Genomic DNA, 26,382 nt, shown 5'->3' with positions numbered 1-26,382 from the left:
CACACTCCCTGCCTGCGCGGGCTCTGATGTGTCCTGGTCTTTCCTGCCTAACGCTCAGTTCAGGGGCGTGAGCCCTGCTAGGGGCGGGCAGCGCCTCTCCCTCCAGTCCCGGGTTAGGTGGCTACACGGCGGCTGACTTGTTTCTTCTGCTGCCTTCCCTTCAAGTGAACCGTGCAGGGTAGGCATGGTTTCCATCAGACCTGCGTGTCGTGTGTGCTAAAGAGTGATGCGCACGGTCGTCCTGCCGCTGGTGGGGTTTATACGGTAGAAAACGCCAGACGTCAGGATTCGTTGTCTTCAGCTAGGTTTTCACATCACGTGGCGTGTGCTGCTGTGAAAAGTTTGTCATAACAGGCCTGTCCTGCCAGATTTTCTACTAAAGTTACGCTGAACCCCGCCGCTTCTGCCTTGGAATTACCTCCTTTAGGGCTGCTGTAATGTTTACACTTTGGCCTCTGAAATGGTAATAAGGATCTCAGAATGTTGTCGGGTGTGGAATTAAACGGAATTTCTGCTCCAGGCCTTCTGCAGTCTCGAAGTGTCCCTTCCTCCCCGACCCCCTGTCTCCCTGCCCCTGGATGTCCGTCTTAGCCAGGCCTGACTGCCCCTGACAGCTGCCGTGCTCCCTCTGTCCCTTCTTTAGCTTGGGCCACACCGGCTCTATCTCCTGGACTCTTAGTCTTTCTCTTTTCCGTGTCCCCACATTGTAACTCTTCCCCAGGGCCCAGTTTAGATACCAGCTGATTTTCTTCTTCTGTCTGAGGGAAAACATCGCCATTTTTTCCTTGGCCCTCCTGTCCCCGGTGCTCTGCTTTTAGTTCTCTCTACTGTTAAACTTAGCGGGAGACCCATCTGTGTTCCTGTTCTCTCTTCGCTCTGATTTCAAATCCTTTCTGATTCGGTTCTGCTCTGTCCTGCACTGGGTGTGACTGCTGGCTCCCAGTCACCCAGCAGCTAGACCGATGTCCGCTGACTGCGAGGGCCTGGGTGCCTGTGAGGGATGGGGACGCAGCAGAGAGCAGGCCAGACCTGCCCCCTGCAGGGCGCTCACCTTCTATGGGAGGACAAATTCCAGTATAGAATCGGCCAGGGAGGGGCTCAGACATCACCGGTGGGTTCTGCACACTCGAGGCCACCCCCAGTTAGATGTGAGGGCGAGGCGAGGCCTGTCTGGGTGGGGGTGTCCTTTGAAGGTTTAAAGATGAGCGAGCTGGCTGCCCAAAGCTTCTTGAAGACACACCCCCCCACACTTGTCTTAGGCGGCACCTGTCTTGCCACCGAGACTTGCTCACGTCTGACCCTCCCAGCACTTTTCTTACTGCCTCAGCCACATTCAGTAACCTTCCTTTGATCGTATTTGTGTCACTCAATTTTTCTAGTACTTAGAGTGTGCTACGTGTATTATTATCATCAATTTTATTCTTTGTCCTATCTCCTGAGATTGCTAGATTGAAATAGAACCCAGTATCATTTTCTGGTTAGAGTAGTTCCCTTACTACTGTGTAGACAGAGGACATAGGTGTTTGTAGGTCAGTCCTTCCTGCTTCAGGGTGGAACCAGAGTAACACTGAGTTTTACACATCGAACATGTTAGTACATTGAATGTATGAATGGTTTCTAATGACTTGCAGCCTCATTAGGATATTTTCTGTGGAAGGCATAAAGCTTAAACTGTGAAACAAGTAGGGCAATTTCTTTTTGGTCATTATTATGGTTTTCTGGGCTACATCTTGTTAGCTGAATAGTACAGAATTTTGTAAGACTCGATGTGAAATAGGACCATAACATTCATTGTGTGTGTGTGTGTGTGTGTGTGTGAAACTTTAAGATGTGTAAGGAAGTTCAGAAGAAGATAAGTCGAAAGACCAGGGCAGGCTAAGGGGCCAGGCACAGCTGTGATAGGTTTGCAGCTGGGCCTCTCGCACCGGGCTCAGCAGCGCCTGACAGCAGCTGAAGGAAGACGGTCGCCGGGAGGGCTCATGTCCTGCCGTGTCAGTTCCTCGGCCACTCAAAGGCTCCCGGCTTTATTTTATTTATTTTTGGTAGTAAAAATGCAGTCAATATTTGAGGAGAAACTAAGCTGTTAAGTTTTTCCCCACTTTTATTTCCTCTTTAAAATACTCTACTTAAACTACACTAGTACATGCATTCTTTAAAGTTAAAAGCACATTCCCACTGGGTTGTTCTGATGTGTGGATTGTAGGGATTCTTTATGTTCCCTGCTGTGAGCTGCAGACGTTCCCTTCGGCGTGACCACTGTTCTTGTCCTTTAGCCTATAGATGTGTTCACACGTTTTAAGTTACAATTCAGTTTATTGATATTTTCCTTTTTGACTTTTTTGAAGAGGCTTTTGTTGAAGAAGGCCTTCTCATTCTAAGGTTATAACCTAACATAGAAGAATGTGATCTTTCTAGGCTTAAAAAAATAAGTACCTGGTGTTGGCTTGGAATTGATTTGAGCCGGATGTGAGGTGTGGGGATCGGGCCTCTTTTGTCCCCACATTGGCGAGCCGGTATGCAGAGGACGTGGTCATTGCCGAGTCCCTGGTGTGTGTGCTGAGCATTTTGAATATGACATGGGGGAACTCTCAGCACGTTGAAACCCCCTGGGGATGCAGCCGAGCTGCTGTGTTCAGGCCGCAGGTTCCCCTCAGCTTCTGGGCTGTGGTCTTGAAGCCATCGGGTTTTCGGAGGCTTTGCAATGCCCTGTGGTGTGGACCTGTCCTGCACTGAGCCACCTTGTGGCCGTTCCGGAATCTGGTGGAGTCAGCACACTTGTGTCTGGCCCTGTGGTGAGCCCATCAGTCCCTGACTGGCCCTGGGGTCTGCAGTTTCCAAGGTGCTTTCCTGACCCTGGGGTCCCCCTTTTTGGTCCTCTGGCTGCCCGCTGGCCTTGCACGTCCTGTGCCTGCCTCCCTGGCCGCTGTGCGAGGGCAGAGGAAGCAAAAAGGAGGGGAGCCAATTTCTCCTCCCTCAGCGTTTGAGGCTCCTGGGGCCCTTGGAACGTGGAGAATGAGGGAAAACCCCGGATTGGGGACTGCCCCCTTTCCTGGGCACTCAGCCTGTGCCCGTGCCAGCCTGTGTTTGCCCAGTGCGCGTTCAGGTCTGGGCACTCCAGAGTTCCAAGGTGGGGAGCTGGCCGCTGGCTTGCAGGTGCTGTCACTTCTGGTCTGCTTCCCCATCCTGCCTGTCCGTGCACTTTTTAGCCCTCAGATCCGCACGCGCAGCTGGCCTGAGCTGACAGCCTCATTCTGTGGGGATGCACGGTGCTGTGCTTACTTAGCAAAACCGGAACCTGCGGCCATTCTCAACCCCTTCTTTTTGCGTTTTCGTCCCCGCTCTAATATGTCATCAATTCTGTGATTCTGTGCTGTGTGACCACGGCGTCTGTGGCCTTGGTCACGTGGTTGTCTGTCTGTTAGGTGGTCTCCCGGCTTCTACTGTGTCTATGCCCGTCGTCCACCCCCTTCACCCAGACAGAGCCGTCTGGTACAAACAGGAGCCAGAAAATCTGAATTCTCTCTCCTTCTACTCAAACCCATGTCGATCTGAGCAGAAGCCACAGTCTTTATAATCAGGCCCTGCCAGTCCTCCGGTACCCCCCCTCCCCTGGTCCCCCTGGCTCTTCCCCGTACCAGCCCACTGCCCCCATCTTCCGGGCTCCCTGTGCGGCGGGGGGGGGCCCTGGGCCTCCTGATGCCCCGGCACTTGCTTGCCTCATGGCTTCTGCTTTCCGCTGTCCCCTGAATGGCTCTCCTCAGGCTTTCTTCTGTCTTGCTTGTATGTCACCTTATCACGCTGTTAACGTTGTGTCTCTTCTCGCCCCATCTCCTCTCCTGGCTGTATTTTTCTCTGTGTACTGTCAGTGTCTAACATCCTCTATGTTTTACTTTACTTCTCTTTCCCCAACTAGACTGTAAGCTCCATGAGGGCAGTCTGCTCACTGCTTTATCCCAAGTGCTTAGGACTGGGCCTGGCGTGGAGTCAGCCAAACAGTAACCAAAAGAAGGCCAATACAGCCATGAATCAGACCAAAATGGACTTGAATGCGAATAGCTTTTTATTAAAGAAAACCTCAGGTTTCAAGAATTGACGTCATAGTCTTTATCTGAGTGCAGTGCTTTTAACTTAGACATTGCTAAGGAAAGTATAATTAATTATAATTGATACCACAGTGCAGTTGTCTTTTTTCATGTAATGTTTTGGACATTTTTTACCTATTAGTATGAGTATAGCCATGTCAGTCTTGAAAATGATACATGTTAAGTAAGAGTATGCCATAGCTGAGCCTGTCACTCTGTTAGACTTTATTTTTCAAGTTTCAAACTTGTCATGCAGGGACTCTGGTCCCACTTCTCACATAAGAACGCAGGACACGGTGAGGCCAAAAGGAACACCCACGGAGCCGTAGATAGGGGAGTCACACCACTATAGTTTCACTGGTGGCTGGATTGGAGACACAGAGAGGAGGAGCCACAGGATCCGCAATCCGCCGTCCGCTTCTCCGCCAACTAACCCACCCCTCAGCCTAGCCACGGCAGTTATATCTGTGGCTAATGGCTAACCGGTAACAGCTGATGGCCACATAGCCACAGCTGACGGCCATTTACTACCTGAGCCAGCACCTTTCCACATGAGGGCGAGAGCCTGGAAACTGCTCTCTGGGACTCTGTCCCCACACAACTACTCCAAATACTGTGAGAAGACACCTTTCCTCCCTGGAATCCCTTATACCCTTGCCCTGTTGATGTCTTCTGTGTCACTAGTGAGCACCTGACATGTGTGTTACGTGTCCTGCCCTGGAGTGAGGGGTTCGTGAGGGTAAGAACTGTGTCTGTGCTGGGTCTCTGTCTGAGACAGCACCTCCTAGGTCCTGGTGCTCGGTAGGCATTTGGTGCGTGAACGAATGCTTCCGTGCCTGTGTTTGCACACGCTTCCTTGTGTGCCTGTGCAAATACTGCTCCAAGGAAGACCCGGGCGGAACGGGCTGGCTGCAGGAGGGGTAGGTTTGAACAGGTTCTGGCAGGTTGCCCTTCAGAGTGGATGGTCAGGTCCATCTACCACCCTCCCCTATAATCTAAGAATATTTTTTGCCAATTTGAAGCGTGAGAAAATGGTTTCTCATTGTTTTAATTTGCATCTACATACTTGATAAATGACTGTACCCTTGAGTGTATTTTTGTTTATTGACCATTTCCATTTCTTCTGTGACTTTATGTAAAAGTATTCAAGACTCCCTAGCCCCTGGGGTTTCTTGGCCTTTTGGAAACAGTACACTAACTCTCAGTACTCTTTGCAGGCTGCTGAGCCATGAGAGCTCAGACGTGGAGTATGTTAACAAATACAGGCAGCTTGAAGCACAAGAACTGGATTTGTGTGGTGATGACCAGTCCACCAGCGGCCCAGGTAAACGTGTGTCTTTAAATGTCATAAAAAGGGTGCCTGAATTGTTCCTACGTTAAAACATTAAACTTGTAAAAGTCTAAAAATGTAGTATTTTGGTCAATAAAGAATCCATACTGCTTATTAATTTGGGATTTTTGGGGAGGTGAGTATATGATAGGTTGTAAGTCGCTCATTTTCTTTTTACTGTACTTCCTAAATGGTCAGTTCTTTGGAAGACTATCACAGCCGCTCCCTTACTGTCAATTAGAGCTACTTCAAATTTTAATTTTAAGATTATTACAAGTTTTTTTATAACAGTAAACCAAAATTGTAAACAGTGCATGAATATATAAAAGCAAAGGTAAAAGGTCCTTCTGACCCATCCCCGACAAGGGCACAGCTGTTCAGAGTTCGGATGAAGCTACTTTTTATGAGTGTGCGGTTTCTTTCTCTGAGCTAATTATCTTGTTAGCATCAGGCCCTAGTCATATGAGAGCAGTCAGCTTTTGATTTTTTTGCTTTATAAAAGGTTATCCATGCCAAACTTCCTAACAGTTTGTTGGGATAGAGTCCCAGACAGCAGTGTCCAGGCTCTCGGCCTCCCGTGGAAGGGTGCTGGCTCGTTGTGTAACCCGCACATGCAAGCCCGCATGTGGACTAGTTGGCCATCAGATTGTGTGGTTCTCGCGGGTCCTGCTTCCTGTGTCTCCCCGGCCGCCAGCGAGGCTGTAGTAACAGGAAGACCCTGGTTGCGGTGTAGGTGGAGGTCTGCTTCCTGTGTCTCCACTGGCCGCCCCGGAGAAACACAGTGGTAGGAACCCCCATCCATGGCTCCGTTGTGGTTCCTTTTCGGCCTCACCGTCAACCTGCGTTCACCTGCCGGGAGCTGAGCCCCTGAAATTACACCCAAGGACTTCGGCCTCCTGGTCCCTACCCTGTGTCCACGAACTACCACAGGGACAGAAGTTGGGGTTAGAGTAATAGTTCCTTTCTTCCCTAGCCTTTTAAAATTATGAAACACAGTCCATACGTATCATACATAATCCTTATCCTCCCTGGGCTTTATTTGGGCTTCTTCACAAAATATACAATATTGGCATTTTTCACCAGTTCTGGAAAATCGGAGCCGTTATCTATGCTCCACTCTTTCATTTAGCCTTGTATTTTCCGGTTTTTTTGTCACTAGACTCAGGTCAGTTTCTCGCTGTTTGTCATTCACCTTTGCCTTCCCCCTCTGTGTTCTTGCCTTGCTGTCCACGTTGTCCTGGTGTCCTCACTTTCTTCCCTTCAATTCTTGTAAGGTGATGTTTGTGTGTTTCAATCCAGAGTCTCTAGTTGCTCTCGGGAGGAGGATTTGTCTGAATACCCAGCACATATTAGAAGTGATAGTTTCAAACGCGCATGTCCTTTGATCCGGTTTTTGCTCACGCTAAGGAAAGCTCACAAAGTTGTACACGTGAGACGTTTGTTGCGTCGTTGCGTATCTGTGGGCAGCCTTTGAAGTCTCTTAAATTGTCGGTGCACAGGCTCGACGGTTCTGCCTCTCCAGTGGTGGCTGTGCATCTTCAAGCGGCACGAGACAGCCATTCATGTCGTGCAGAAAAATCGTCATCTAGGATTTCCGTTTGGGGAAGCCTGTTGGGGTTTAGGTGACTGTAGCTGTCATCCTCTCGCTGGCCCTGGGGCGTGCACAAACCCAGTGCACAGCGCCTGTTGGCCCCGCAGGACCGCCACGGTGGGGGTGGTAGCCAGGCCACACGAAATCCTGCGACTCCTAGGGTCCACTCTCAGGGCTCCACCTGGATTCATGTTTGAAATTGCTGTTTGCTTCCCTCGGTTCCAGCGTCTTGATATATGTGGAGCTCTTCATTAGGCAGCCCCATAAATCATAGCTTTGGCTACACCTGGAGGATTCATGCCACGCCCAGGACCTACCAAGGTGTGTGTCGGGCTGAATGAGGCAAAGGAGTATGACGTGTAAAGACCTGCTCCCCTTACCGAGGTTACCATTGAATCTGCAGTTGCACAGATACGTGCTTTTGGAGACAGGTACCCCGAAAGTCAGCTCTGGGGCCCTCAGCCAAGGGTTTCTGACTTGAGCTGGGGTATCAGGAAAGTAACGGTACTGCAGTTGAACTTGGAGCTGAAGGATGAACAGAAGATACCTCAGCAGTGTGGGGTCAGGGTGGTGGGGGAAAACGTGCGCAGAGCAGCTGTGATGGGAGAAAGCTGGTGGCTCCCGTCCTGGAGGAGAGCTAGTACTGCTGGGGACCCCAGAGTGGGTGTCGATGGGCCTGGGGGTGCAGTGGTTGGCTGAATAATAGCCCCCCAAAGAGGCCCACGTCTTAATCCCTGGAAGCTATGATGTCCTGTCTTACCTGGGGAAGGGCCTTTGCAGCTCTGATAAGTTACAGAGCGTGTCCAGGTGGCCCAGTAATCACAGGGTTCTCATGAGAGGAAGGCCGGAGGGGCAGAATCAGTCGTAGGGGATGTGACAGCAAAGCCATAGGTTGGCCTGGTAGGACAGAGGCTAGGGGCCAAGGAACGCAGGCGGCGGTCTTAGCAGCTGGAAAGGTACAGGATGGAAAGGCTTCTTCCCCCAGAGCCTCCAGACGGAAGCCATGCCACCACCTGGAGCTCAGCCCCGTGGCACTGAGTTTGGACTCCTGACCTCCAGAAACTAGAGAGAATGGACGCATGTGGTTTTAAGCCACTGAGCTTGCGCTGATTTGTTGCAGCAGCCACAGGAAACAAGAGCTGTATTGGATGAGACTGGATGAGATAGAGGCGTGGCCGGGAACAGGCTGTGGTCACAGCTAAGAGTTTGTCTTAATGCTCAGAGCAGTGGGAAGCTACTATTCAAGATTGAAAGATTCTAGGCCTTTCTTGGGATGAGTGTGAGGGGAGGAGGGGAATGCCATGTGATTAGATTTGTGGTTTGCGAAGACCACTCTGGTCCTATTGGGGGGGGGCTGGGGTGGAGAGGGCCAGAGCAGAACGAGGGGGAGTTAGGAGGCAGGACTCCGCGGTGATGACCGGTTGGTGGCAGTGGGTGGGGGCAGCTCATGCGCCGGACTGGCCAGGACAGGCCAGGCCCTGGTGATGTGTTGCACGTGGATGTGAGAGGAGGGGCCGCGGGGGCCAGGAGGTGGGGGTCCTCGTTTGCAGCATCGAAGCCGAGATGAGGACCTGCGCACGTGCACACCCAGCGACGGCTCTTTCTGCGTCTGTCTGTTTACGTTAGAACCACGGGGTCGCACAACGCCTCTGATCGCAGCCGCGCAGTGCAGGCTGCGCCGGGAACGTTGTGTACATCCAGTTAGAAAATACTTTGATTCAAATGCTTTTGATTTGGTGTGTTGCAGGTGTTATATGATCTACGTAAGTGTTGAAAAAATTATTTCTAAGTAGAAATCCAAGAATGCACATGCAGTGAATTTCTATAGATTACGTTATAATCGTTTATAAAAAATGGAGATTTAATAGCATTTCCTACCAGGTGGAACCTGGTTCCAAACTGGACTGCTGCTTTCAGGGTCTCTGTTACTTTCATGTGACACTTTTTGCGTTTGTCCTGGGGTAGTGACTTCAGGTTGTGATTAAATGCCACATTGCTCCCTCCGTCTCAACATGGTGACCTTCGTGGTGGTCGGCCCGTCCCCTGGGGCTCTTCTTCTGGTTTAAGAGAATGGCCTGTGTGGAATATATAAGAACCGAAAAGGGAAACATTCCACTAAGTCTAATTTTGTTTCAGAATACCATCCTGTACTTGGACAACGTGAAACAATGATATTTATTTTGAAGGTTTAATTTTATAGTCAAATCAGTAATGCAGTAATTAAACTCATTTTCTATAATGTACAGTATCTAAATTTTAAGATAAGGAATGGTAATACGTTCTGCAGTTAAACTCCATGGTATCCTGTGTGGAACCCCGACGGCTGAATTCTTTGGTTAGGGTTTATAGTTGGTTGATGAAGATAGGGGTTGTCTCAGTGAAGAGACGGTTTCCAGCGTTTTCCAGCTCATATAAAACACAGATGTTAATAACCCTGGATAAAAAGGTAACAGGAAAATGAACGGCAAACTTTAGACTCAGGCATGTCTCATGTCACTTTTGGATGCACTTTGCCACATGTAGTTTGCTGATTTGCCTTACATTTCCTTTGTCTTTTCTTTGGGAACTGACTCATGATGTTTTCCTTGGTCACTGGCCCTTGGTTTCGCTGCCGAGGCCCAGAGGGGCCCTGAGCGCCCTCTGGTTCCCTGCCCTTTCCCAGGCGGTGGACGTGGTTTGTTTGGGTGTGCTTCAGCCTGTGACCTAAAAACATCGCACTGCGTTGTGTTAATTGGAGGCAGGGCTGTGGCTTAGGCAGTACAGCGAGGACTTTTGCTAAAATTTCTGTCTTTAAGTCGCAGCCTTCACAGTGCATGTAATCAAGGAATGGAAGTCTGTCTCATCAGTGTTGTCAGCACCCGTGGCTCAGCAGCACTGAGCCAGGGCATGAAGTCTCTTGGCCAGAAATGCAGCTGCTGCCTTTGTCTTTCTGAAAGAGAGTCTGTCATTGTCACCCCCGTCCTCTCTGAGCGGCCCACTCCTCCCCCCCCCCCCCCCCCCCCCCCCCCGGTTCCTGCATCTCCCAGCAGTGTCCGGGCTCAGAAGCCTTCTGTCTGTCTGTCCTCATTCCCAGGGCTGTGTGGATTCTCATCCCTTCCCTATTTTATGTGGAAAAGGCCCGTTGTTGATCGATAAACCTGCCAGCATCAAGGATGGGAAGTGGCAGAGGTTTACGTTTTCCTGTTTATGTATCTGTCATCTCCGTTTCTGCATCTGTGGACTGGCCTGGGTACCCAGCCACCACCCAGAGTTCCAAATAATTTAATGAAATGTTGGAACCATTTGTAAGTCAGGAACTGTCCACACATTGGGTTTTGCTCAAACCCAGTGCTTTGAAAGTAGTGTGGGCTCTTCATCCAAGTGCTTCTAGAAGGGGTGAGACTGGAATGAGGCCCCCCATCTGGTAAAGCAGGAAGGCATTGGGGACTGCACATTTTAGTGGGAGGAAAGTGAGATGTGTGATGGAAGGAAAACGCTTGTCTGAGACAGTTTGGCAATCAGTGGTGAGGCTGACCAGGTGAGAAAGCTGCCTAGGGCAGGACTTGAGAACCTTCACCCTGCATCAGTGGCTCTGACGCCCTTGAAAGAACACTTACCTATAACGAAGCCCCTTTTGTTCTGAGAGGTTGTGGCAGATCTGACTCCTCCGTTTTCAGATTCAGAACAAGTACTACCACCCTTGATTTAACTAAGGAAAGTAGTCATATTTTGATCATATGTTGTTAGGGCCAATTAATAAACTAAAAATATGTGTAGGGAAAAACTGAAGGAGAGCAAAAGAAAAGCTTGAATGCACGTGTATCGGGGAAGGGATGATGGCAAACATAGAGGGGGAGATGGGCAGACAGGGGAGGGGGCTGAGAGGAAAAGGAAAGGTGGGTGCGGGGACGGGACAGGGAGCACCTGGGGAGGGAACGAGCTCAGGCTGAAACTTGGGAGAGACAGGGAGGCTTAAAAATGTTTTTGGAAATAAAATTATTTCCCACTAAAAGTTTATAGCCCATGAATTTTAATCATTCGTAAGTGTCAGTGAAGCCCTGAGGTCCAGACTCACAGGAGGAACTTGCAGGAGGGTGGTGAGTGGGTGAGGCGGGTCGGAGCGCCCCACCGCGCATCTGGAGTGGAATGAAGTCCCTTTTCAGGATACCTGTACTTGGTAAGTTGTGTTTGCTTGTCTACTACCGATTTATTGTAGTAGCAGGGCACGAACACGTAAATTGGTGCGTTCTATTGGAATTGCGAATAAATGTTGGTTCTTTAAGCTAGCTGACCTTTTCAGTGCTGTGTTTTACAGGTCTTTTGTCTTAGCAGCTGCTGAGCCTACAACATGGGCGGCTGTGATGGAGGGATAGAGTATGCGCAGCTTATTTTATGAGCACAAATGACTGGGGTGGGTACGGGGAGTTTTCTCGTTACCCTGCTCACAGGGTTAGCCTGTACGATCAGTGTTTTTTGTATTTGTGGGGGTGAGGACCCACATACCGATGAGATGCAGCAGTGGGTTGTTTACCTTGTCTTTTTCAGATAAGAATTAGCACTGTGTTTGTTTGCTTTGTCTGAATCCAGGTCCAAGGCCAGCGTCGGCTAAATTAAGCAGTGTCACTTGCACCCCAGAGAAAACTTACACATATCCTGACTTGCCTATAAATCGATGCAAGGAGGAGGTAAGATTATTCTTGCTGTAATGTAAATTTGGTTTTTGGATAAATGCTGAGGTCTAGCACGTTGGTTCATAGTCTGAAAGTGTCGAGGTGCCACGAGAACCCCTGGCACATGCCAGGCTGTGGCCGCACAGGACGGTGCCCAGCAGTGGGGGGGTGCTTCGGGTAACACCCAAGTCCACGGTCTTCCTTTTGGCTGAGCTTGTTGTGTTCAGCCTCCCCTGCGCTCGTCTCCCAGCGCTGCGTTGCTTGTCCAGTCTTCCCCCGGAAATAGCTGCTCCTCCCCACGGAGCTGCTTACTGAAAGCTCACTGCTCAGTCTTTTTATAAAGCAGATGATGGCCCCTGGCCGCCTCCAGCCCAGCATCCCATTGGGTTTTCCTTACACTTTTCCTGTGAGTACACTTCTGCCTAGCGATCGAGTTGATCCATCAATGATATGTGGTTCTGTGAAGAATGCTGGGCCAGATATAGCAGCATGTATATGCATTTACAGCTACTTTGTAAATTAGTTACGTGTTAGCCAACATGGTTAAAAGTAAGTGTATTGAAACCCTTATTAACTATACTAGTGGAAGAGGTAGTTACAGATTAAGCTGTAAATATCCCAAATTTAATTTTTATTTTGCTGTAGATTGAAGCCCATGTTTGTGGAGTAGATGCACTATGTTAATTTCTAGGGGCCAATATTCAAATTAAGTTGTATTCCCTGACTGCAGCAGTTGCTAAAGAGATAAGAGCCTAAATAAATTTAGGGGGAGGAACTGGACTGCAGTTTTAAAAATGCTCCGTGCAGACTGTAGTCTAAGTGGGACAGTGGAAGTTCATTGTTTAAAAATGTGTCCGAAGATTCCAAGTGGAGTTTTAAAACCACTTGAGTATGGTTACAGCGGTGTTTTCATGTTTCTCGGTAGAATTATTTAAAAACTTTAAAACAATAGAAAGTTAGAGTTAGCAAGAGCTATAGGAACCTCCTTTGGGTGTTTTCACTTTTATTGATGGAGAAGTTGAGACCCAGAGTTACTGCTTCTCTGCCGCGTATCGGCTACTGTCCATGGTGGCCAGGCTGCTCGGAATGTAGCACGTGTGTGACCTCTGGCTCTCTTGTGATGTTTACGTGGTTAGCTACTAATTTAACTTTTAAAGATGGAACTCAATCCTGAAAGTCTTCTCAAGATAAAGCTAGTTCACAGGTAATACTTCATGTCATGGTTAGTTTTGTGGCAATTTTGAAAGACTTTTTTTTTTTAATTCTAGGTTATTTCTTTGATAGAAAGTAATTCTGTGGTCATTATTCACGGAGCCACAGGCAGTGGGAAAAGCACCCAGCTGCCACAGTATGTCTTGGACCATTACACCCAGCGCTGTGCTTACTGCAACATTGTGGTTACCCAGCCCCGGAAGATCGGGGCCAGCAGCCTCGCCCGCTGGGTCAGCAGAGAGCGTGCCTGGGCCCTGGGTGGTCTGGTGGGCTATCAGGTGAGAGCAAGAGCCGTCCCTCCGTGTTCGTTTCTGTTCTGTGTAAGGGGACTCTTTTCTGCTGGAAATTTAAATGAAACCCGTTGCTTACAGAGTAGAACTATAGCATAATTTAAAAAAATAGTGAAACTCTGAATTTCTTGAAAATAACTTTAGTTTCTTTCCCAGTTGAATAGGAAGGAAATGAGAATTCTCAGACTTACAGCTTTCATAATTTTAACCTTGTAATTATAATTTTGTATGTAGATGTCTTCAAATACAATTGTCTTAATGTAAAAACAATATAGGCAGCATGACTAAACAAACCAACCCCCCCAAAAAAAGAAAAAAAATAACCTAGCTTTCGTTTTCATTTGGACCCTGTCTTTTCTGTGACATACAGTCATTTTTTATTCCCTTCCTTACCTCCATTATAAAATGGACATAGCCTTTCTTGGTAGTTACATGCAAGCCCTTGAAACCTGCAAATGTTCTCCGTTCTCATTTCCTTCCCCACCTGTAGGTAGGACTGGAGAAAATAGCAACGGAGGACACCAGGCTGATGTACGTGACAACCGGGGTGCTGCTGCAGAAGGTTGTCAGCGCCAAGAGCCTGGCGGAGTTCACGCACGTCTTCGTGGACGAGGTAGGGGTCCGTCTGCCGTGCGCTCTGGGTCTGCAGGGCGTGCGTCCCGGGCAGGTCCGCAGGTCTGCTGACTCTCTGCTGAGTGCCCAGTACTGTTGTTACTCTGTGCCTGTGGTTCCAGAACGCCTGTGGGACGCTGCTCCCTTGTTTAGACGGCTCTAAACAAGGCACAGGGCGGCCCTCAGGCCCGATTGGGCCCCGTCTTGGGAATAAAGTTACTGGAACGCAGTTCTACTCGATGTGTCTGGCGGCTGATGCGTTACCACAGAAGTGACGAGTAGTTGGGACAGAGACCCCGCTCTCCCAGAGCTGGAAGCCCTTACTGCCTGGCCTTGCTCAGGAAGTCTGCGGCCCAGTTTGGAGTGTTAGCCGCACCAAGGAGCTTTAATTGTATGGAGGCATTTCCAGTGCTTACAGATACTTTGCATCTAGTAGAGTCAGGGCAATAATATCCTTACAAAACTGGTAAAGTAAATAGAAGACATAGAGCTAGGTCTTCTATTTAAGACCTAGCTTAAATAGGTCTTAAGTCACCTTTCTTAAAGAAACTAATAAAGCATCGTGAACCCCGTCTTTGTGCTGGTCTTAGCTTTCTGGACTTTTCTCGATAAGGATGGCATGTTTAACTGAGTTTGTTTATATTTTAAAGCAGAGTTTTTTGAGGTGGAGGTTGTGTTCAGATGCCTGTTCTGGGGGCTTTGGAAAGCCTTCACTGCAGACTTGAGTTAAGCCTGTGTAGTAATCATGCTGTGAGTTAAACCTGTGCAGTCACCACGCTGTGAGAAGCTGTGCTTACTTCTGGAGGAATTAGAAAGTCAGCAAAGGAACAGGACTTGTGGGCGGCTGGGAGGAGGGGCTGGAGCGCGTGCCTAATAGAGGAACCCCCAGGCCAGTCAGCCTGTGCCTGCCCCTCTCGGTGTGGTCACTGCAGCACCGAAGCGCCTGTAGTCAAGCTGCGTGGACCCACGTACGACCTTGTTACGTGACGTGGTGTCAATTACCGTGGACCATTGGGAGGAGCAGGGCTGGAAAAGCATCGGTGTCATGCTGGGTGAAGCGGTCCTGAACCCATCTTTATGACTTTGGTAGTTTCGAGTTTCTGTACGAGGTTAGGTCGAGAGGAAATGCAGGTGTGGTGGCAGTGTGTCCACAGGTGGCACCATAGCCATCACAGTGGTTACCACTTACTGAGCCTTTAACTAAGGGCTGCAGAGACGTGGTTGCAGGGTTCACCCGTGGCATTGACACTCGAGCTCAGCTGACAGTGCCCCGTTTATTTCCTGTATGTCCAGTGCCTTTCTCACCCCTCTAAGAAGGTGCCTACTCTGCACGCTCGAGTAACGCTGGCACCACGCCTTCACGGGCCGATGGGACCGGCCGGTCTCTGTGACAGCAGCTCCCTGCATTGCCCTGAGCAGACGCTCTGGTAGTTGTTTTACTTACTAAGGACTCAGTGGGTCAGTGTAGTACCTGAGTTTCAGATTTACGAACAATAGTGTTTTGATTGTGTGGGGTGATTGAATTTCAAAAGAAATCTAAAGCAAAAGTTGAAGATGGCCAGGCTGTTGAAATGGAACGGTAATGTTTTTAACGTCTCAGGTGTTGAGAAAGAACAAAGTAGTTTCAGGTAAATCTTCCATTCCATAAGCACTTTCCGAGTCCCTGCCTCGTAAGACGCTGAGGGTATAAAGCGGTACGTCATAGTTTCTGCTCTCAGCCACTGTCCTGGGGACACACACGTGCTGCGGCGGGGGAAAGTCCTGTGTCAGGGAGAGCACTGGGGATTCTGGAGATCGAGGGGCCAGAGGGGTCCGCAGAGGCAGGAGGGGCAGGCAGGGCCAGCCCGGAGAGCAGCCGTGTGTGTCAGGTCAGCACTGAGAGTGTGGCGGTCCTGGGGCTCTCGGCGCAGCGCAGACAGCACTTTGGGCGTTCACTGGTGAGTCGTTATTTTTCTTTCTCAAGTCAGAGGCAGGATGTTTGTGCTGAGGAAGTGTCCCAGAGTCTGGTGATAGGACGGAGTGCGAATTAGATTTGTGTTCTGTTAAGATTTCCAGCCATCATACCCGACGTCAAACACTGTCCAGCTGTGGAATCTGTCTTTGCCTTTCCCTATGCTACGTCCCCACGCTTCTGCTTCAGTGGGAGGTGAGGATGGATCTGGCTTCGGAGCAAACGATCAGCCTTTTGCACTGGAGAGAAGAAACCGCCTCCTTTCAAGCTCAGTAGCTAATTTCTCCGTGCTGGAGGAGAAGTGGCCCAAAACAGGGTCTCACTGCCTCATGTGTGCTCAGGGGTCCTGACATCCTGGCCTTTTGCTGTGAGCTGGCTCCGTGGCGGGGCAGGCAGGCCGGCTGACGGGCTAGCTGTAGGACCTGGGCCGGCTCTGCCCGGGAGGTCTGTCAGAGGAGGGCCAGCCCTTCCTACCCGAGGGAACTGCAGCCCTGCATGTCATGGGATATGTCCTGCCAGGCACGACTCACCGCTGCCCGGGCACAGCTTCTGCCCTGTACTTATTTGCTCAAGTAACAGTGTAACTTGTGACCATGCAGAGGTGTGTGGTAGACAAGGGGGTATAGGGAGATCTGTCCAGTGGTTCCCTGTGCTGGCAACAGTTGGGATGATTTTGGTTGTCACAGTGACCCAGTGCCACTACTGGTATTGAGTTGGCAGGGCTGAGGATGCTAAACGTTACTCAAATGCCAGTAGGATCCCAAAGAGAAGCACTGAGGGGGACAGTGACCCACATGGCCTCTTTTAGGCTCTCTGGTTTGTGGGCCCATGGTTGCTCCCCCTTAGCCAGGTTTCGTACTGGAAGTGGTACCGGCCCCCCGAGGAGCTGCCTTTAGCGGAGAGAGCTGATTTGCTCCCAGGCGCACGCTAACCCATCTGTCCATCCGTTCAGCAATGACATGTGCCTTGCTTGATGCCATATGCTGATCCGCTGCCTTATTTTGTAGGTCCACGAGAGAACTGAAGAAATGGATTTCCTGCTGTTGGTAGTCCGCAAACTTTTAAGGACAAATTCACGTTTTGTGAAGGTAAATTTGATTTCATGAATAACAGAAATATTTAGGGGTAAGATTTATGATTTAGTTTTGTTTCTCTTTATTTTAACGAAACAATGACCCTTAAAATTCATTGCGGTGTGCAGCACTCCAGATTTTGCTAGCAAGTTGGCTAAAGGGCATTCTCTTAGGAACCGAGTATGCGATACTAATTGGTTATTATGTTGCATTAAATTCTAAGAGTTTCTCCAGCCTGCAGCAAACCATCTGATAGCATTAGGTTGGTGCAAAAATGATTGCGGTTTTTGCAATTTTTAACCTTTTAAACTGCAATTACTTTTGTACCAACTTAATAGTTGACTATAATGAAATGCTAGGTTATTAAAGCACTGCTTTTGGTTGAATAAGCACCACAATTTAGAGGTATGGGAACATACCTGCAATCTCTGTTTTGAAAAAAGCACGAAAGCACATTGAAGTTTGAGAACAGTTAGAGGCACTACTGTTTTAGAGACTTAAGTTATGAGTTAATGGAATGGTCACTATCAGTTAATCTTATCTGCACAAAAAAGGAAGGTGTGAACTTGCGGAGGGTTTGTAGTAATCACGCAGTCTAGACTTAGGTCCCCTGGGCTGTGTCCACGAGAGGGCTTTTGGAAACAGCTTTCTGAAGGGTAGCAGTCATTGGGCTGTTGGTATCACTATGCAAAGGGACTGTGAGAGGACTGACTGTTCGTGGAAATGGTTGCTTTTACATCATAAATTACTTGGTCTTCAAGTGTTTTGTCTGTTTACCCGTTTAGGGAAACATTTCTTCTCTCCCCATCCCCCAAGGTGGGAATGTCACATTCTCACCTTCTGGGACTAAGTAAAGGGAGCGTGACATTGGCAGTCTGTTGTCGTATTGCCACAGATGACTCTGAAATGATGAGAGAGTTTGGCCCTTACGTTCCTTTTTGGAATTTTAACTTGAAGATGACATTAAAGATTGTTGAACAAATCAGGGATTTTCTTCAGTGTCATTTCGAGACCTTTCTTTTGTGCTTTAAGATAATGACTTGATTACGGGCTTTTTTAGTTTTCAGTAGTAAAGAGAGTTAAAAGTGTAGTGGATTTTTTTAAATTACCACCCTGCTGAAATTTGGTACCTATTGTATAAGTAATAGGACATGGCTTGTCAGTTTCAGCATTTTCATGGTTTATTCAAAAATATATGAAGCAGAATATTTTCTAAATCTAGAACCTTGTAGAGTGTATGTAGTTGGGCCAAGAAATTAGAAATCAAGTTCTAATAGTTTTGTAGTAAGTTTTTTGAAACTCAAAGATTCCTTTTTTATTACTTATTAAAAAGAGAGCTGCTGCCAGAGACCGAGGTGTGGGAGCAAGGCAGGTAGGCTTTAAGTGGCCCCTTCTGTCCCCACACAGGCCATCGAGGTCCCACTCTGTGCCTGCTCGTTAACCTGGCACAGCCTGGGCCCAGCCTGGGCAAGTGGGTGTGTTGGGCAGGCTGGAGGCGAGGTGAGGGCCACTCGGGAGGGAGAGCCCACGACGAGGAAGCCAGTGCAAAGCTGACTCTGCACCTGGGACTGTCCAGATTGGGCTCACATTTGATTGTCTCCTGTGATGAGGTGTGTCCCCTGGGGCCATTCTAGCACCGCAGGTGGCTTCTTGGAGCCTTCTTTCCACGCTTAGCGTGTCATCTCAGAGTGAGTTCTGTTCGGTATGGTTGTACCATTTGTATCGAACATCACTGGGAAAATACAGATACTTTGTCCACCCGATAACTGTACCTGCACCGCCTACGTTTTACTCTTCTGCTAAGACTGATGCTACGGAAATCCTGGTGGCAGGGTACGTGAGGTGGCCCATAGCCAGCAGACAGCTGCGCTCCCTGCCAGGCGTTTCGGAGACTGTGCAGGGTTCAGCTCCTTTGCGGCTGCCGCCTTCTCGGGGGCACAGCTGCTGTGCTGTGGATGCTGCCCTGGGACTCTAGGCTGTGTTTCTGAGGAATGTCATGCCACACCTGCTCCTTGGCAAAGCTGAAACCTGCAGCCAGTCAGGTGTGGACTGGCTCCTGTCGGTTGCTCACAGCCGTCGTCCGAGCACGCACGCCTCCAGGTTGTGGCTGAGAGCCGTGCTTTTCTGGAACCTCCATCCTTTCTCTGGAACATCATCTGGTCACTTATTCTGTTTTAAATAAGGTTTCTGATGACAAGTCTCCCTTGAGAGAAATCACTGCAGAGAAATAGTAAAAGTGTGTATCTTGAGCATTCTTTAAACTATCGCACTGGAGATTAAATCAACGTGTTCCATTAGTCTCAGACGTCATTAAAGCACAAGACAAGCCTGGATTTAAAAAGTATTTCATCTCTGTGATTGCTGTTGTTGTGACTGTGTTTGTTCTCATGGTTTTTCCTCCTCCGTAGGTAGTTCTGATGTCAGCCACCATCAATTGTACAGAGTTTGCTGATTACTTCGCCATTCCTGTGCAGAATCAGATGAAGCCCGCGTACGTTTTCCAAGTGGAAGGGAAGCCCCATTCCATTGACGAGTTCTACCTCGATGACCTGGAGCCCATTCACTCCCGCAGGGTAGGTGGGCGGCGCTGCCTGTGATCAAACCTGCATTGTTCAGCTTGGAATTGGAGCGGAGAGAGGGTCTGTGGGGGCCTGGAGACCATAGGGCAAGTTCGGCGGTTCCTGGGCTCATCGTTGTAAGTGGTGAGCGTGATACATGCTCACACTGCGTCCCTGTGAGAATGGTGGGCTCATTTTATACTTTCTCGATGTTGAACAAGAAAATGTCAGATGTTGTTCAGCTATGAATTGTAGATTTTGTAAATTGGGGGATTGGAGGTAATTCTATTTGGAAGAAATTTAAGTTTTCCACCATAAGTTGTATTAGTCACAGACAGGTGATTCCTGCGGACGTGCGCAGGGGCTGGGCCAGACCTGGGCTTTGTTCTCTCAGCCCGTGTGGTCAATGCACCAGGGCCCCTGGCCGGCGGGGACGGGGCGGCGGGTCTGATTAGCGGGCTGGAGAACGCAGGGCTTTAGCATTGTTTATCAAATATCCTGTCATTGGTACCTAATGGGACCTGGTAAATTTTCAGTGAATGCATCTTCTAGACTTAACTATATATGAATTTTAAGCCTTACAAAAATAATGCCTTGCGTAGAATAGATTTTGGGTGTCGTTTTTGGAGTCAGAGGACCTTTGTTACAACCCCAGTTTATTATTAGGATTACTGCAGCAGCAGTCATGTCGCCTAAGCACACTTTCTGATGTGACCACGAGAAGCAGCCTTTTCTACTGTTTTACATCTCACCCTTCTCACCTGAGGGACCTCGTCTGGTTCACTGTCTGCCCTCCTCTTCTCCCTGTACGAGCTCCTTTTCTTGTCCGCACTTACACGGGACGGGGTCTCTTTCATCTTAAAAAGTACCCTCCAGAGGTCCCCTGTTTCTCTGTACTTTTGCCAAACTTTGAAGGCTGAGTGTCTGCTTCACCCTCCCACGTACTCTTCGTGGTTGCCTGGCCTCCCACTGACCTGCTCGCGGGATGACCAGTGACCCCGTTACGTCGTCGAGAGCTCTCAGCCTGAACTCGCCTGACCTCTCTGTACTGTTCGGCACTGTAGGCCTCTTGGATCTCACTGAAACTCACCCTTGGGTCCCACGGTGTCCTCCTAGTCTTTGTGGTTCACACTCTGGCTCTTCCTTTTGGTGTCCTCTGAAGAGTCCCTTTCGTCCTTTATTTTCAACTATTTTTATTGCAAAACCCCATCCTTAGAAAAGTACATAAACTGTAACTGTGCAGTGTAATGAGATTGCGGAGTGAACTTCCCTGGCCAGCAGCACCGACTGCACCGGCTTCCTCCACCTTCCCATCCCGGGGCCCGGCTGGCTCTGTGCTGAGCAGCCCACGTGACATGCTGCTCTGTGGCCTGTCTGTCTGTGTGTCCTTTGAGCATGCTGTGCTGCCAGGACAGCGGGCCCCGATTCCCACATGGGAGGGGGCCAGGGCTAGTGTGCTTTGCCATCTGTGTGCAGGCCACCTTAGAGAAAGGTGGGGTCCAGGTGGGGACCACGGCTCCAGGTGGGGTCTTAGCAGTGTGTCTCAAACATATTCTCCGCGCTTGGAACCTAGAATGCGTGGAAATGATGTGTGGATTGCTGACATGCCTTTTACATGGTTTGTTTGTTGGAAAACAATTCTAGATGGGTCCGGAGCCACTGTTAGAGTTGATGAAAACAATACCTTTTTTTTCTGGTGGTGTTTTTTTTTGGTGTGTGTGTATGTACAGTGTTGTGGTAAATCTTGGTTATTGTTTGGGTAAAGTAGAAAATTACTTAAGGTAAAGGTGGAACATCAAACATGGATCTATTAGGCATGCTTCTTCGAAATTATTGATGAAATAAAAGGCAGTTTTGTCATACTTTAGTAGAATTGTAATAAAAATGAAAAATGGATGATTTGAATATTAGCTGACTTAGTGTACTCTAAGTAAAAATTGAAAATAAAAGTTTACATTTGTGGCTAGCTTCTCATCAGCTGAAGAGTTCTTTCGCTGTGTCCTTGACGGAATCACATGTCATCTGCACGTAGTGTTTGGTGAGCGAAATCATTAGAGAGAAAGAGCTTTCTTACTCTCGGTGGGAAAAAACCACTATGGTGATATGAAGTCCTGACATGACTGTCATCCCGGATGTCGGAGCGGGTACTTACGCAGTGGTGACCCCAGTCCTGTGAGGCTATCTGCTCAGAGCAGTGATTCTTACCTCACTGGGGGGTTTGCTTGTGGCTGAGCCCCAGTGTTCTGGGGGGTGCCCCGAGGGCAAGTTACGATTACTGGGCAGCTTGGCTGTGACACACAATTAAAAGTAGTCTGGTGACCGCCTGCACCTTGGTAGCATGCTAAGACGCGGTGACATTATTACTACAGATTGGCAGAAACTGGGGTGTGGGGGGGTATTGCCTTTGCCTGGTACTGGCGATTTCCAAGGTCTCTTTCCCACGCGTGACGAGGTGGACCTCTGGGGCTGTTCGAGGTAGGGCTTGACAGAGGGGAAGGGCTCTGACTCTGGGACCAGACACTCCCCGGGCTCCATGGGCGTTTGGAACAACTCACTCTGTGTCTTTAAAGTTGGTTCCTGCCGGACATTTCACTTCTGCTATTTGGGCGCTGACGCATCCTTGCTGCAGGGACAGGGTCAGGGGGTCCTGGGACCTTCCGTTTCCTGTGTCAGGTGCCTTCAGTGGTGCCGGATACGTAGCAAGTGCTAAATACTGACTGCACACGGTCCTGTCATTGGGGGTGTCTGTTGCAGTGATGTACTGAAGGGGAGGGCCCCATCCCACCCCGGAATCCCCGGTGCCTCAGTTCTGGTGTTCCAACTTCTTTCCTGGGTCTAGCTCTCTCCTCAGCTGCTGGAGGAGCCGGTGATCACGAAGGACATATACGAAGTCGCTGTCGCCCTCATTCAGATGTTTGATGACGTGGACATGAAGGAGAGTGGGTAAGAGACGCCAGCTGGTCTGAAAGCATGTGTTGTGCACTGTGACACTTGTTAGTGTTTTTTTTAATAAAACTGAGATTGACCTACAGGTACTTTTTCAGCAGTCACTCTATATATTTAAAAATAAAGTTAGTGTCTTGTAAATTTTTCCCTGAAATTGCACTTTGGAGTAGTTAAGACCATGCCCAGTACCGTTTCAGGACTGACAGTTAAAGGCTTGAAACCACAGCCTGAAGGTGGAATCATTTTTCAGACACGTGGAAGTCACCACTCTGAGCTTTCACCGCAGCCCTGAGGTGAAACTTAGAGGGCTTCTTTCGAGAAACTGTTGCAGGCCTTTCTTTGCCTTTCTTTCCATTTCTTACAAAGATATGTTCCCAGCTCAAAGCAGTGTCCTGTTCTCGTCCAGACGGTTATTCATTAGCTGTCCCTTGGGGACCTGGAGCACATTTTTCCCTCAGCAACACTTTTAGGTTATAAGTGGTGGCCAGAGCCTGTAGTTTTTAAACAGTATATTCTGTTCCGGACCTTTCCTGTGACATCTTACTCTAGCTCATAAATATAATTTATGTATCAGAACAGCGAACAATGAAATGGGTTTCCGCTGGTCATGGCAGCCAGCCCTCGAAGCTGGGGTTGCTGTTCCCTGTGGGCTGTGGGGACACGTCCACACCCTGTGCTTCCCTTCTTCAGCCGCTAGTTGTGAAATGTGACCACACTGGAGTGTGCAGCCACTCACTGTCTTCCAGTGCCCTGAGCAGACCTTAGCATTTGGTGGCCATATTCTAGCCATCGCCCCTTCTGGCTTCACGCACTGTGTGCTATTTTAGCTCTGTTTGTAAGCTCACGCCGTTTTGGGTACTGTTTATATCACCAGTGTGCTTAGATTTATCCAAATGGATATCATCGTATTTATTCATCATTCTGTCTGTGTCCTGGACTTTTCTTCTTAGATCGTTCTCATCCTTCCTAAAGTGTGCCCTTCAAAAATTGCTTTAAGAGTCTGTTGATCAACGTTCTCAGTTTTTATTTAGCTAAAAATGTCTTTATTTCATTCTCATTCTTGAAATAGTTTTGTTAGGTATAAAATTTGGGTTTGTTATTTAATTCTCTCCATCCTTCTACTTTTCCTATTTTTTTTTATTTTTTCTTTTTTTTAAATTAGTTTCAGGTGTACACAACAATGTAATAGTTAGACATTTCACCCCTCACAAAGTGACAACCCCCTCCCCCAATCTGTTGCCCCTCTGACATCGTATGTAGCTGTTACAATTCCATTGACTCTATTCCCTGTGCTGTACTCCATGTCCCGTGACTACACATATATTAAATTATAGTTAACATTCAGTATTATTCATCTTCAGGTATACAGTGCAGTGGTCAGGCATCTACACCGTCCATGAAGTGGTCTCCCTAATAAGACAAGTGCCCATCTGGCACCCTACAAAATCTTTACAACATTATTGATTATATTCCCTAAACTGACTTTCATGTCCCCATGGCAATATTGTGGTTACCGATTTGTGCTTTTTGATCCCCTGACGTTCTCCTTCACCCCCACCCCCCTCCCATCTAGCAACCATCAGTTTTTCCTCTATATTTCTGAGACTATTTCTGATTACTTTGCTCATTTATTCAGTTCTTTAGATTCCATATGTAAGTGAGATCATATGGTATTTGTCTTTTTCCTTCTGACTTATTTCACTTAGCATGATGTTCTCTAGGTCCATCTATATTTTTGCAAATGGTAAGGTTTCATTCTTCTTTATAGCCGAGCAATACCCCATTGTATAAATGTACCACAGTTCTAATTTTTGTTTAAATAACTTTATTGAGATGTTTACATACATTATATGCACTTGTTTTTATTGCTCTTTCTATGCTTTGATGATTTTCCTAATAATCTTATTACGGTGAGAAGTCACCTTTTGATGTAAATGTTCCTTGTGGTAAGTCTGCTTTTGGTCTGGCCAACTTCTGGGGCGCTCTTTGGCGTTCTGCAGGTTGACTGCTGTGAGCAGGTGTGGTTTCTTCTCATGGATCTCCCCGCCCCTTGGGTTTGCGGGGCCTGCCCCTGGTGTCTCTGTTGCTTCCCAACAGCCTTCCACCGAGCAGCTGTCAGCACCCACTGCTGGTCTGGTCTGGGCCAGTCATTACATTAGTGATGTTCTTATTTATTCCCTGACATCATTCTGTAAAGAGGAATTTTCCTTTTATTATCCTGTCTCTTTTCTTATATCTCTCTCATTCTTTTCCTGTCAACAGTGGGCTCATGGATTTTTTTTCTTCCTTTAAATAAACTTTATTTTTAGAGCAGTTTTAGGTTTACAGCAAAACTGAACAGAAAGTACAGAAAGTTCCCATATACCCCCTCCGCCACATGTCCACAACCTTCCCTACCGTCACCGTTTTGCACCAGAGTAGGATATGTTTTACACTTGACACGTCGTCATCATCCAGAGTTCATAGTTGACACTAGGGTTCACTTTTGGTGTTTTGACAAGTGTATGATGACATGTATCCACTATTAGTGCCAGACAGAGTAGTTTCACTGCCCCAAAGCCTCTGTGCTCTGTTTATTTTTCCTTCCCCTTAATCCCTGGCAACTACTGATCTTTTTATGTCTCCGTAGTTTTGCCTTTTTCAGAATGTCATAGAGTTGGAATTACACCGTATGTAGCCTTTTCAGACTAGCTTCATATGCATTTAAGGTTCCTTCATGTCTTTTCATGGTTTGATAACTCGTTCTCTTTTTAGTGCTGATAATATTCCACTGTCTGGATGGACCACAGTTTGTGTACCCATCACCTACTGAAGGATGTCTTAGTTTCCAAATTTTAGGCGTTAATGAATAAAGCTGCTCTAACCAGGCAGGTGCAGGTTTTTGTGTGGACATACATTTTCAGCGTCTTTGGATAAATACCAACGAATGTGATTGCTGGATCGTATGATAAGAATATGTTTAGTTTGGTAAGAAACCTCCATACTGTCTTCTGAAGTGGCCGCACCATTTGCACTCTCTCCGCCCCCCAGCAGTGACTGAGAGAGGCTGTGGCCCCACGTCGTCTCTGGTCTTGTCACTCTTCTGGTTTCTGGCCATTCTGATAGGTGTGTTGTAGTATCGCATTGTTTTAATTTGCATTCCCCTGATGACATGTGATGTGGAACATCTTTTCATGTGGTTGTCATCTGTATGTCTTCTTTGGTGAGGTGTCTGTTCAGGTCTTTTGCCCATTTTTAATTAGGTTGTTCGTTTTCTAATTGTTGACATTTAATAGTTCTGTATACATTTGGGATAACAGTCCTTTATATGTCTTTTGCAAATGTTTTCTCTCAGTCTGTGGCTTGTCTTCTCGTTCTCTTGAGACACATGGATTTTGACTGATTTAAAGTGTCAAAGTTAATTACGGTGAGTTTTCCATTTTGATGATCAGTTGCCCACACTTTGGCCAGCAGGAGCCTTTTTAAGCTGGCTCCTGTTCTTTGACACATGGCATTTACTTGCTTCCGGCACGGGATGCCCCAGGCTGTCCACTTTGTTCTCTCCCTGCAGTAGGTCGGGAGTCACCCATGTGTCGAGTGAGAAGTGTTGTTAGTGAGTCTGATCTGGGTGTGCTCACTGCTGCCTGCGGGTGTCACTGTTTCTGAGGCTTTGAAGCAGACAGAGCCGGAAATGTATTTTTAAATTATTATAAATTCATATTGATATGTCAGTCTACATTTGACATTGGTCTTACCTTGATTTTTCTTTTATATTTTTAGTGCTTTTTCAAAATTATTTTTTATTTGTTTTTCCCCATAATGTAATGATAAAATAGTTTCAAAAATATAATAGTCGGGGCCGGCCCGGTGGCTCAGGCAGTTGGAGCTCCATGCTCCTAACGCTGAAGGCTGCTGGTTCGATTCCCACATGAGCCAGTGGGCTCTCAACCACAAGGTTGCCAGTTCAATTCCTCGACTACAGCAAGGGATGGTGGACTCTGCCCCCGGCAACTAAGATTGAATACGGCACCTTGAGCTGAGCTGCCGCGAGCTCCCGGATGGCTCAGTTGGAGCACGGGCTCTCAATCACAAGGTTGCCGGTTCGACTC

The 26,382-nt window shown here is 48.1% G+C and overlaps 1 protein-coding gene across 1 annotated transcript in view; it reads left to right on the top strand.

The window, feature by feature from the left end:
- Nucleotides 1-26,382, top strand: part of TDRD9 (tudor domain containing 9) — a 91,039-nt gene that overhangs the window by 11,214 nt on the left and 53,443 nt on the right. The window contains exons 2-8 of the mRNA XM_033108772.1: nt 5,288-5,406; nt 11,570-11,667; nt 12,921-13,142; nt 13,645-13,767; nt 16,725-16,805; nt 19,199-19,363; nt 22,188-22,291. Coding sequence (XP_032964663.1) covers nt 5,288-5,406; nt 11,570-11,667; nt 12,921-13,142; nt 13,645-13,767; nt 16,725-16,805; nt 19,199-19,363; nt 22,188-22,291 — 912 coding nt within the window. The remainder of the gene's footprint in view (nt 1-5,287; nt 5,407-11,569; nt 11,668-12,920; nt 13,143-13,644; nt 13,768-16,724; nt 16,806-19,198; nt 19,364-22,187; nt 22,292-26,382) is intronic.

Source organism: Rhinolophus ferrumequinum, chromosome 6 (assembly GCF_004115265.2).
Source record: "Rhinolophus ferrumequinum isolate MPI-CBG mRhiFer1 chromosome 6, mRhiFer1_v1.p, whole genome shotgun sequence".
NCBI lineage: Eukaryota > Metazoa > Chordata > Mammalia > Chiroptera > Rhinolophidae > Rhinolophus > Rhinolophus ferrumequinum.
Note: the sequence above shows the minus strand (reverse complement) of the source record. Positions and strands in the feature narration are given on the sequence as shown.